This window comes from Sorex araneus, chromosome 3 (assembly GCF_027595985.1).
Source record: "Sorex araneus isolate mSorAra2 chromosome 3, mSorAra2.pri, whole genome shotgun sequence".
In the NCBI taxonomy this organism is placed as follows: Eukaryota; Metazoa; Chordata; class Mammalia; order Eulipotyphla; family Soricidae; genus Sorex; species Sorex araneus.
The window spans coordinates 195,228,697-195,240,430 of record NC_073304.1 but is presented as its reverse complement, the minus strand read 5'-3'; the positions used below and the strand labels follow the sequence as shown (position 1 = coordinate 195,240,430).

Sequence of the window (11,734 nt, the reverse complement as noted above, 5' to 3'; positions counted from 1 at the left end):
AAGCTCTGAGCAGAGTGGTGTGACCCAAAAAGCCAGGCAAAAATAAACTAAAAAATTTTCCAGACCAAAATTAATAAAATTTAAAAATAAATTCTTGAGACTAGAGAGAGTGAACAGTGGATAGGACACTTACTTGCCTTGCATGCAGTCTATTCTGGTTCAATCACTGGCATCCTGTTTGGTCCCCTGTGCATCACCAGGAGTAATTCCTGAGCACAGAGCCAGGAGTAACCCCTGAGCATCACTGCGTATAACCCCCAAACAAAAAGCAAACAAACAAAAGATAAATAACTCTTGGGAAAAAAAGAAGTAAAACTACAAAAGCATCTAGGAAGAAATGAGATAATCATGGATTAAAGATATGTTGTTTTGGGGCTGAGCGACAGCTCAGTGGGTAGGGTGTTTGCCTTGCACGTGGCCGAACCCAGATTCAATTCCCAGCATCCCCCAAACAATGTCAGGAGTAATTCCTGAGTGCATGAGCCAGGAGTAACCCCTATGCATCGCTGGATGTGACCCAAAAAGAAAAAATTAAGTTGTTTTATTTATTTAACTTCTAAACTTATTCCAAAAAAAGCTTACAAAGATGCAAAGAATAAAAAAATACTAAAACATAGAAAAATGAAAATAAAGGTAGAGAAGGAAAAGGGAACCATTAACATAGTCACTGTCACTGTCATCCCGTTGCTCATCAATTTGTTTGAGCGGGCACCAGTAACGTCTCCATTGTGAGACTTGTTACTGTTTTTGGCATATCGAATACGCCACGGGTCTCTGCCGTGCAGGTAGGATACTCTCGGTAGCTTGCCGGGCTCTCCAAGGGCAGAGGAATCGAACACGGGTCAGCCGCATGAAACGCGAGCACCCTACCTGCTGTACTATTGCTCCAACCCATTAACATAGTCAGCACATAAAAATATGTATCATGAAGTCCTAAACATTTGCTGAAGATGGCTCATAAATTGGGCTTTAAGTAGTCTCGCATGATTAAGAACAAGACAAACACAGTTGATTATTTAGTGTTCTGGAGGTAAAAATCAAACAGCAAAAAAAAAAAAAAACAAAACACCAAACAACCAGCTATTCAGGAAAAAAGGTCCAGAAAAAAATTCTTCCTATATATCCTTAAATTGAACATTATGAAATTATGAATTGTAATGATAAACATCCTTTGTAGTACCTTTAACAACTAAGATTTACAGGAATTTTCATAAGGACTTTGAAGTACAATCCAAGAAAAAAAGTTCTGTAAAACTAAATAAAATGCCATCTATGTGTAAGGAAAAATCTACCTTAATTCAAGAACAGAATGAATAAAAAGAACAGAATATACTTCCCAGACTATCTTTGGTCTAGAGATATTAGTGAGCACTCAAAACCATTAAAAACAAAAAAAAATTACATTAAAAACTAATAAAAAAAAACTAATAATAAACTGGAGGATAATAAAAAAAGAAGTTTTTAAGAAGTTAAAGAAAAATGAAGAGACAAAGATTAAACATATATACAAATTTATGGTCCAGATGATTCTCAACATTAAAGGCAAAGATTCTTCATATAAATCTCTCTAGCCTTTAATCTTAATTTTTTTTTTTTTTGCTTTTTTGGGTCACACCCGGTGATGCACAGGGGTTACTCCTGGCTCTGCACTCAGGAATCACTCCTGACAGTGCTCAGGGGACCATATCGGGTGTTGGGAATCGAACCCGGGTCAGCCACGTGCAAGGCAAACACCCTACCCACTGTGCTATCACTCCAGCCCCCACTAGCCTTCAATCTTAAAGTTGATGTCACACCTCTAATTCCTTGGTTTTACCCACCAGAAACGAAATCCTGAGCTTTTTATTTATTTGTTTATTTCTTGGGTTTTGGGCCACAGCCAGCAATGCTCAAGGGTTATTCCTGGCTATATAGTCAGGAATCACTCCTAGAGGTGCTCAGGGGACCATATGGGATTTTGAGGATCTAACCCAGGTCAGCTGCATAAAACGAAAACGCCCCCCATCCCCTGCTGTGCTATCACTCCAGCCCCAGTTCTGAAATTTTTAGAGAAATAAGTTTAAGAATCACCATCTTTCAGGGCTGGAGCAATAGCACAGCTGGTAGGGTGTTTGCCTTGCATGCGGCCAACCCAGGTTCAATTCCCAGCATCCCATATGGTCCCCTGAGCACCGCCAGTGCAGAGCCTGAGTGCGAAGCCAGGAGTGATCCCTGTGCATCACCGGGTGTGACCCAAAAAGAAAAAAAAAATCACCATCTTTTGCATGCCTTGTACCAGGCGAACCCAGATTTGATCCCAAGCATCCTATATGGCCCCCCAAGGACTGCCAGGAGTAATGCCTGAGTACACCAGATATGACCCCCCAAAACAAAACAAACAAAAAAGAATCAGTCTTCTGAAGAGGTTTTGTTTGGGGGAGGAAAAGGGGAGCTATTAATGACCACTGGAGTAAATAATTAACCCACTAGTGTTTCATTTCTTGTTCTCATTTTAGGCTATTGAATTCACTTAAATTTTTAAAAAACTTTATTACATGCTGTCTTTAAGCCCCTGGATGTTTTTAACTACATGTATGGGGTTGGAATACCAGCTTTTGAGACTTCAAAATCCAAGTTTAGTAAACACAAACTAAACCTTGGGAACCTAACCTACTATTGCTCAAGAAAAAAAACTGGACAGACATAAGGAAAGGGAAAGTGGAGGATGCCTTTGGTGGAAAGCTTCAGGGTATGAACTGGAGAGATGAAACAAAGGAAAGGTGACCACTCTAATCTGAATTAAGAGGTAGGTTGTATGCTGAGGGATAAGCAGAGAGTTTACTGTGGCTGCCAGAAGTAGAAAGCCCAAGATTTGAAATCTGATTCAATGTCTAGAAGAACTATATGAGGTTACAAACTGAAAATAAACTGGTACATCAAAGTGACATCAAGAGAGCAAGTTGGCAGTGCAGAAGATCTTCAGGCTACCAGTTGTTCCCAGTATACAGTACAGGGATCTCAAGCAGGACTCGGGTAGACCAGGCAGGACTCAAAGTCACAGTCAAAATCTTTGAAGAGCATGGACTCCAATGGACTGAGTTGAGTAGCTTGTGTCTCCATGACAAAGTTCACTGGCTGCTTTTGTAGGAGCTCTGGGTCAAAGGCCACACCTCGAAAGAAAGGGTGGAGCTGGAAGTGATGCAGATAACGTAGACGGTGGAAGGGATTCTGGCTTAAGAGCTGAAGAAAAGGAGAGTATGAACAGTTAATGGATTAGGATAGAGGAAAAGGCTGAACAGAGAAGCTACAAGAGGAGAAAATAAAAAGTTCCTGGAACTGTGGAGGGCAGAAAGAATTCTAGAGTTAAAGATTAATTTATTTTAAAGCGGGGAGGGGGGGGGCGGGGGTGGAGGGGAGGAGGCTTGGGCTACTTTGAGAGCAAAAGTGGGAATAAAAGAATTGTAATGGTGGGGCTGGAGCGATAGCACAGCGGGTAGGGCGTTTGCCTTGCACGCGGCCGACCCGGGTTCGATCCCCAGCATCCCATATGGTCCACTGAGCACCGCCGGGAGTAATTCCTGAGTGTAAAGCCAGGAGTAACCCCTGTGCATCGCCGGGTGTGACCCAAAAAGAAAAAAAAAAAAACTCATTAGGGGCCGGAGCGATAGCACAGCGGGTAGGGCGTTTGCCTTGCACGCGGCCGACCCGGGTTCGATCCCCAGCATCCCATATGGTCCCCTGAGCACCGCCAGGGATAATTCCTGAGTGCAGAGCCAGGAGTAACCTGTGCAGAGCCAGGTGTGACCCAAAAAGCAAAAAAAAAAAAAAAAAGAAAAGAAAAAGAATTGTAATGGTAAGAGAACAGTACTGGTCCCACTTTCTCAAAAGTGAACAGCTTTGGATAGATTTATAGGACTAGGAACTCAGGAATAAAATCTGAAGTGTTAAAGGGCAAGTAACAAGGTGGTACAGTTTATCAAGTTGGTGGGCCACCTACCCCCCTGCAAAAAAAAAAAAAAACCCAAACCCCAAAAACCTTGATGAACAGGGAAATACAACTTTGATGATAGAGAAAGGAGACTGAGTGTTTTTCCCTCAGGGAGGAAAGCAGTGATTACCCTTACCTCATGGAGCAGGAGGGAGAGCCCCTGGTTAAGAGAATCTGGGATCACAGTGTCACAGCGGGTCACTCTTGCCAACATAGCCACGTGATCTCTCTCTGCAGCCACTGGGAACTGAGTTAAGAGGTGGGAGGGTGTCACTCCTTAACAGGAGTAAGGCAAGATTTGTTTAAGTCTTCACTCTTTCCACAAGGAAATGGTTCTCTGCCTAAGTCACTACTATTCTCTCACCTTTCCAGTTGCCAGCGAGAAAAGCAAGACACCCAGGGACCACCAATCAGCAGCATGGTTGTAAGGTCCTCCACTCAGAACCTCTGGCGCTATGAATTTGAAAAATATTTGTCACAGACATCTACTGGCTATCCTTCTTCCCAATGCTCCCCACAGCTTTAGCTTCTCTCTCACCCATGTACTGAAGAGTACCACAGATAGTATAAGCTCGGGTTCCCTGGGGCAGATGGCGGGACAGACCAAAGTCTGTCAGTTTCAGATGGCCTATGAAAGAGAAAGCAGCAGCACCATTCCTCTATTCTGGCAGTCATCATTTATCCCCAAATTAAAATACCTCTAATTCTGGTTAGGAAAAGAAATGGACTTACCTCGTTCATCCAGAAGGATATTCTCCATCTGAAAAATTATGGGTGAGAAGTAATTTATTCAGTTCTTTTCATCATGTATACTTCCCAGCTGAAGAAGATGCCCTACTCCATGCTTGAAGAGGAAATGCCCAAATCCTTAGAACTAGAGGGCTTCAATGCTAACTGCTTTCAATTCACCTTTGTTTTATTGGACTCGTTGGAACTCTTTACTCAGTCCCTTATTCAGATAAAGCAAAAAAAGCACTAACTTTACCTTCACATCTCGGTGGATGATGCCCAAATCATGGAGATAGCCTATGGATGACAGCAAGTATGAGATGTGCTGAACTGCCAATTTCCCTGGTATCCACTATCCCATCCCCAACTTTTTTTTTTTGTTAAATCTTCAGAGTTAACATCAATCTACTGACCACCACTGTAATTCTTCTTTCCCTATTTCTATTACCAGTTTAACTTACACAGCACCAGGACCAGCTCAGCAGCAAAGAGGCGGATGGAAGCCTCAGCAAAGCAGCCAACAGCAGACCACAGGGAGTACAGATCTGTGCTGCAGTAGCTGCACACTGGAAGGCAACAGAAGTCTGGGCAGGTTTTGAGGTTTACTAAGCCTGGGTTTGAGGCATTGTAGCCTCCACCCAAACTGACAGCACCTGTTGTTTTCTCTCCCAAGGAGAGAGAATGCTATGAGAAGAGGAACAGAGTAAAGGAGCAACAATACAAACGGATAATTGCAGGAGAATATAGCACAAGAACCTTGGGAGTAAGAGGTCATCACTCACTAATGAAGAGGTGCCGTTTGCCCTGCCAGCTGTCCCCCAAACTGTGTACAAAAGGATGACTGATCTGTCGCTGGGGATAAAGGAAAAAGAAGTTCAGGAGGGTCAATCAGAATCAAAGCATTCAAGAAGTTAGGTTACCTAGTTATGCAGAAAGGAAATGGTTGCCCCACTTCTAAGCTCAAATGAACCCAATAATTGGAACTGTCTGCCTGATAATTCCAGAACTAGCATAGTACTAGGGAACTGGGACATACTAGCAAAATTTTCCTGATAGGACCTAGAATAACTCCTAATTGTGACATTTCTCAGGTTCTACTTTGGCATTAATTAGTTTGGGATGTAGCCCAAAGGTAGAGCACTGTCTTCCATGTCTGAGACCCTGGGTTTAATCCCTGGCAGGCATTAACCACACAAAATTATAATTATTTTTTTGTTTCGGGGGTTCACATTCAACAATGCTCAGGGCTTACTCCTGGTTCTGAACTCAAGTATTACTCCTAGTGGTGATCAGGGGATCATATGGGATGCCGAGATCAAACCCAGTTCAGCCATGTTCAAGGCAAGCTCCCTAACCATTGTTACTATTGCTCTGGTGCCAAAATTATGTATTTTTATGTTTTTTTTTTTTTTTTTTTTTTTTAGTTTTGGATCACACCTGGCGATGCCCAGGGGTTACTCCTGGCTCTGCACTTAGGAATTACTCCTGGCGGTGCTCAGGGGACCATATGGGATGCTGGGAATTGAACCGGGTCGGCCGCGTGCAAGGCAAACGCCCTACCCGCTGTGCTGTCACTCCAGCCCCACCAAAATGATGTATTTTCAAAACTAGGTTGAAACAGAGGGGCAGAATCAGATAGAGCTGAACAAGAAAGATACCTTTCCCCACCTGTAAATTAGCTCTTTCCAGGGCTCTGTACATACCTGGATGCTAACTTCCTCTTTGCACTGCCTCAGGATGTCCTTCTGTAGGACCTTTACCTTGGGCACCACCTATAAAATGAGAGATGACTCCAAGAGTCGGGTAATGTTGCTATTGTTTATTCTGTCCAATCTTCAAGACTGGAAGTAGGAACTAGAAAATTAATAGTGTAGTCCCTACCTTCACTGCAAATAGTGTTTTCTGGCCACAATCTAGCACCTTGAGGACAGTTCCAAAGGAGCCTTTAGCCACAAGGCCTAAAATCTGGGTAGAAAAACAGAAAAAAGGATTGAGTCTGCTTTTACTTCTAGATTCCTCCCGAGACTGAGGCTCCTTCCAGGGATTCCGTTCACCTACCTTCAGCTGCTGCTGCCCCCTGCGGGGCCTAAAGGGAAACTCAGGCAGAAAGAGGTTGAACTGAGGCACTGGCCACTCTGACAGAGGCTTCTCTACTGGTGATGGGGATGGCTTCAAGGACTCCTGGTGCAGACATCGATGCCTTTGTAGTACCCACAGCTCTTCCAGACCTGATCTGGTGGTTCCTATACCTGACCAAAGGCATCTCCAGCCTCTGACCAAAGGGCCCTTGATGTTGCCACCCTGCCGAGAACCAAGGAAGCCAGTCTAAATCTGCTTGAGGCATTCATTTCTACCCATCTTAGCAGGCACTCCCTTCATATGTGAACCCTAGCTAGAAACAAACTTTTGAATACCAGGCAAATTGACACTACTCTTACTTGGTATCAAGCCCTAGATTTCCTGAATGCAATTCATATCCTGTAGGATGGCAATCATTGGATATTTTCTCAACACACCAGAAATACAGCCTGCATCCTGCACACTATGGTATGGAGCTAGGATGTTTTTACATTATAGCTTTCCTGTCCTACCTGCATGCTGGACATCACATGCTCCAGTTATTCACCAGGCCTCAAACCCATGCCTCCTTTACCTCCCTAAATAGGTAAGAGAGCCCCACTGCCTACCTTATGAGAAGTAGGTCCCTGGGCGTGTTGCCCCTGCCGACAATTCACTGCTCCCATCCCCAGCCTGTGCCTCCTCTCCTTCTGCTAAAACTGCTGTCCCAGTTACATAAGCAATTCCTCCCCCTGATGCTGCATACACAAGCTCCACCTCTTTCTTGCTGTTCATGACTACAGACTGAGTGATGCAACCAAACTTCATCCCAATGTTAAATCCTATCCCCGATTAAGGCTTACAGCCAAAACTGAAATGTGGTGAGTGTCAGCACGGGGCGAGTGTCACTTAAGAGCTGAAGTATAGGGGCTGGAGCGATAGCACAGCGGGTAGGGCATTTGCCTTGCAACCTGCCAACCCGGGTTCGATTCCCAGCATCTCATATGGTCCCCTGAGCACCACCAGGGGTAATTCCTAAGTGCAGAGCCAGGAATAACCCTTGTGCATCGCTGGGCATGACCCAAAAAGCTAAAAAAAAAAAAAAAAAAAAGCTGGAAGTGTATGACACTACTACAATGCTAGAGGCAGAAGGAAAAAGATCACTCTCAGTAGAGCGGAAGCTCGAGGATGTGACTAGCTTGGGTTGATGAGAGGGAATACAGAAGGCCGAAATCATGCACTCAACACAATAAACAAGCATCAAATTTAAAATATATTTTTCTCTTTAAATCATTTATCATTCTTCAAGGCATAACCCAGGGACACCCATGGCCAGCCCTGGCATTTATTGCCACCCTCCCAAATAAGCTTGGCAGACTGGGGAGGGGCTGATTTACCCCAGAACACTAATACCTCTTTCATACAAGGCAGTGGAATGAGGGATAAATCAACCCCCACCCCCACCCTCAGCTTTCTGGCACAGAGGGAGAGCAGTTACACTTAGAAATATATATATGTATATATTTATATGTATGTTTATAAAAATTTACCATACTTGATCAGGACTGTCTCCCCACCCTTTCAGCTAATTCCACGAGAATTTGATCCTAGCCCTGGGCCTGTTCCCTGGGTCTCATTCTCTTGGCGCCTCTCTGGCCCTGGACTTGCTGATCAGTGTGAGGTAGAACTCAGCATTATTGTCCACCATGCTCTTCAGAGAACAGGTGAGGTGCTAAAAAGCAATGCCTCTCCACGGGCACTCGGGGGCTCCACACCCCCACACCCTGCTGGATGAAGGGAAATGCCTCCCACCCCACAGTCCCTGGAGCATGAGCCAGAGTCAGATCCTGTGCAGCAGTTGCTCTTGCTGGGATCATTTGCGCCTGCCAAAGATGGATTTCTTGCCAGGGTTCTTTTTGCCCACACTTAGACCAATGAGCAGTCGAGCTTTCTCCTCCTCTTCCTGTTGTTGCATGTTGAGATCTGATTTAGTTTCTAGTTTTCCCCGGACTTCAGTCCCTGTTGCAGGCTTCAACCTTAGCTTCTCTTTGATTACCTGATAGGTCAGAGTAAAAGAGAAGTCAAATATTAGTGAGACAGGCAGAAGAAATCAGAATGAACCAAATCAATAACAATATTTATTTAATATTAAAGCAGAATGGGCCAATTTATACTGGGATATGTTTTCGAGAAGTGTACAGACTAGGGGCTGGAGTGAAAACATAATGGGTAGGGCGTTTGCCCTGCATGCAGCCGACCCAGGTTCGATTCTCAGCATCCCATATGGTCCCCCATGCACCGCCAGGAGTAATTCCTGAGTGCATGAGCCAGGAGTAACCCCTGTGCATAATGGGGTGTGACACCCCCCCCCAAAAAAAAAAGAAGTGTACAGTCTAATTAGAACCCATTCTATTTTTTTTTAGAACTCATTGTAAACTTGAAGTCGTGTCAACCCTCAGTTCTGTAAAAATAATTAGTAAATGTAATAAACAGTAAACACTGACAATCATCTCGGCAAAGTCAGAGATAAGGCAAGGCTGGAAGTTGCTCACTCTAGTCACCTTCTCCTTTGCAAGGTTCCTTGTTAATAAATTCTACAACTTAATGTGTCAGTGAGAGGATTTGCTTGCTAGCCCTTGTTAACTGAAGAACTACGAACTCTGGCAGGGTACCTGGGCAACCAAGGCTTTGCGACTGTCCCTTTTGACAGCCATGGCAAAGTCTAGCCATGTCCACGTGTTGTTGTGATACTCCAGACATGGGAGCACCAGGTTAAGGTCACCCCAGTCCACACTGTTCTTCTCGCCCTGTAAGAGAAGAACAAGGAGAGGAGTGAGGAGGGAGAAAAAATTATTGGCTGTTATTTTAAGTCTAAGTCTAAGTCCAAGTCTAGTTAATACCCTCCTGCATCAGTAACTTAGATACTGATTTCCCCTCATGTCAGTCTGGTAAAGGTACTGACTTCAGAGAACACAGGACTAACTGATTTTTCACCCAACTGATCAGTTACATAAGCTGGACCCCCAAGTCTTTAATCGCTGATGATCTTATCTACTTAACTCCCACCCATTCTAAAAAGTGCCAGGGAGGCTCAGACCTTATAGCTGACGCACAGTGGAACCTGTGGAATCTTTATGTAGATGAAGGAGTTGTTCATGGCAGCTCGCTCTTTCATCTTGTCAATATCATCCACAGGGTGCTAGAAAAAGCAGGAAGAGTCTGAGCCCTGAAACCATCAGAAGAAACACTTAAGCCCTAAAACATCTCTCTTTCCTTTCTATCTCTGGAATAAAAGTCAAGAAAACAGAAGAAATCCCCAGTCAGATCAAACAGGACTCTCCCATTTTTCTATAACTAGGGGCACATCTGGTACCTCAGGTGCTTTGCGAAATGACCTTCTGACCCCAGAACTCCGATTCAAGCCCTGTGTCACACCCTTCCCAGGGCCCAGTGGTGCTGCATCATCTGTTGCAATCAGCTGCCGAGGCTTCACCACTGGTATTCCTATGAAAAAGCAAGCACATCAGCTGTCATCCTCTTTCTCATGCTTCAGCTCTCTCGTGGGGTGCTATCGCTTTTCTTCTGGAGCTGCACCACAAGAGTCCTCACCAGTAGTCACCAGTTTGGATTTATCTTCTTCATCACCAACCTCATCATCTTCTACACTTCGGCCAGGAAAGAAAAAGCCCATTATTCTATGGAAGAACTGGTGTGTCAGCTGGATGGTGAGAGGCACCACGTTTACCTAAAGAGGAAAAAAGCTGAAGAAGCAATTAAGCTCAGACATCATCCCTCAGCTTACCTACCCCTAATGTAGCACAGTATAACACACGACTTTTCACTGCCCCTTCTTCGTGGTCCCCTACAAAGGACTGTTTACTAACCTCAAAGTGCTCCTTCACAGAGATACCCCCAACTGGGGGTCGGACTTTGCTGAAGAGACGCAATGCTAGCTGCCGCCCAGACTGACAGGAGCTCTGTGGCCGCAGGACTACCTATAGAATAGAGAATGATCAATCAACCAAAAAAGCTTCTGCAGACCAAGAGAAGCAATGGTCCTGCTAAGCTTGAGCAAGTTTTCACAATCTCAGATGACCGCACTGTTCCCCACAGTTGGTTCTGTGGAAGGGCTATTACGAATGTCGTATGGAGCTGGAGAGACAGTACAACCGGTAAGGTGTTTGTCTTGCACACAGCAGACCCAGGTTTCAATTCCTACCACCATATATGGTCCCCTGAGCACTGCAAGGAGGATTCCTGAGCATAGGCCCCCACCCCAAAAAAGTACTTGGTACTTGGAAGAATGTGAATAGGCTAGGAAATTGGAAGACTTGCCTTATACACTGCATTAGGAAGGAGATTGTTCATAGTGAACCAGCCCAATTCCAGGAGATGTTCTGCTGTGTCATCAGACTTATTCACCTATAAAAACAAATCCCCAACCCCACCATCACCCAGTAAGTCTTTGTCAAGAGTTTGTCAGAAAATTAATAGGTTCAATTGTTTCAGTTTCTCCATATGTCTAATCCCAACCTCTGGTATCTCTTTCAATCTCATAGAGTCAATTCACACAATGATCCAATGTTTCTTTCGAGTACTACTGGTATGACCTATTTCCAAGTCAGTGTGACATTCAAAAGCTAATTTTCAGATGTTCAGGGCATGGGGGCAATGGAGTAGGGACTAATAATATCTTCTCCATACCAAGGATAATTACAGAAAAGCCGAATTATAAGTGCAGAATTAATACAAGATGAACTTAAAACATTGCTTCCTCTGGCGAATGTTTCTAGGGCTAATATTATTCAATAAGGGATGCATCCATCAATTTTGTGCATGTGTGTGTATTTATATATATGTATTTTTTATTACAAATTTGTATTCAAGAGGACCTATGCTTATGGTTCTATCATTTTTTTTTTTTTTGCTTTTTTGAGTCACACCCAGCGATGTTCTGGCTCATGCACTCAGGAGTTACTC

At 44.1% G+C, this 11,734-nt stretch overlaps 2 protein-coding genes across 3 annotated transcripts in view; both read right to left on the bottom strand.

The window, feature by feature from the left end:
* Positions 1-2,511: 2,511 nt before the first annotated feature.
* Positions 2,512-7,817, bottom strand: RSKR (ribosomal protein S6 kinase related). 2 transcript variants are annotated; one of them, XM_055132348.1, is made up of 12 exons: positions 7,384-7,816; positions 6,755-6,997; positions 6,578-6,661; positions 6,400-6,468; positions 5,479-5,548; positions 5,158-5,262; positions 4,953-4,993; positions 4,700-4,727; positions 4,506-4,595; positions 4,332-4,420; positions 4,104-4,214; positions 2,512-3,219 (listed from the first exon to the last, which is right to left on the bottom strand). In XM_055132348.1, exons 1-12 carry the CDS (start codon positions 7,438-7,440, stop codon positions 2,998-3,000), a joined length of 1,209 nt encoding a protein of 402 aa, XP_054988323.1. In that variant the 5' UTR covers positions 7,441-7,816; the 3' UTR covers positions 2,512-2,997. The 2 variants fall into 2 exon arrangements, with proteins under 2 accessions (XP_054988323.1, XP_054988324.1); XM_055132349.1 differs by lacking the exon at positions 5,158-5,262 and having other exon boundaries at positions 7,384-7,817.
* Positions 7,818-8,014: 197 nt separating this feature from the next.
* BLTP2 (bridge-like lipid transfer protein family member 2) overlaps positions 8,015-11,734 on the bottom strand; it is a 34,441-nt gene continuing 30,721 nt past the window's right edge. Inside the window, exons 33-39 of the mRNA XM_055132351.1 lie at positions 11,090-11,176; positions 10,639-10,749; positions 10,364-10,499; positions 10,128-10,258; positions 9,852-9,953; positions 9,427-9,561; positions 8,015-8,810 (exon numbers count right to left, since the gene is read on the bottom strand). Coding sequence (XP_054988326.1) covers positions 8,628-8,810; positions 9,427-9,561; positions 9,852-9,953; positions 10,128-10,258; positions 10,364-10,499; positions 10,639-10,749; positions 11,090-11,176 — 885 coding nt within the window. The 3' untranslated portion in view covers positions 8,015-8,627. The remainder of the gene's footprint in view (positions 8,811-9,426; positions 9,562-9,851; positions 9,954-10,127; positions 10,259-10,363; positions 10,500-10,638; positions 10,750-11,089; positions 11,177-11,734) is intronic.

Coding starts and splice junctions, on each gene's coding strand:
- RSKR (XM_055132348.1), bottom strand. CDS start 7,440: ATGGGAGCAGTGAATTGTCGGCAGGGGCAACACGCCCAGGGACCTACT. Junction 5,263..5,478: donor CAAACGGCACCTCTTCATTA/GTGAGTGATGAC, acceptor GTTGCCTTCCAG/TGTGCAGCTACTGCAGCACA. Junction 4,596..4,699: donor TATCCTTCTGGATGAACGAG/GTAAGTCCATTT, acceptor TCTCTTTCATAG/GCCATCTGAAACTGACAGAC.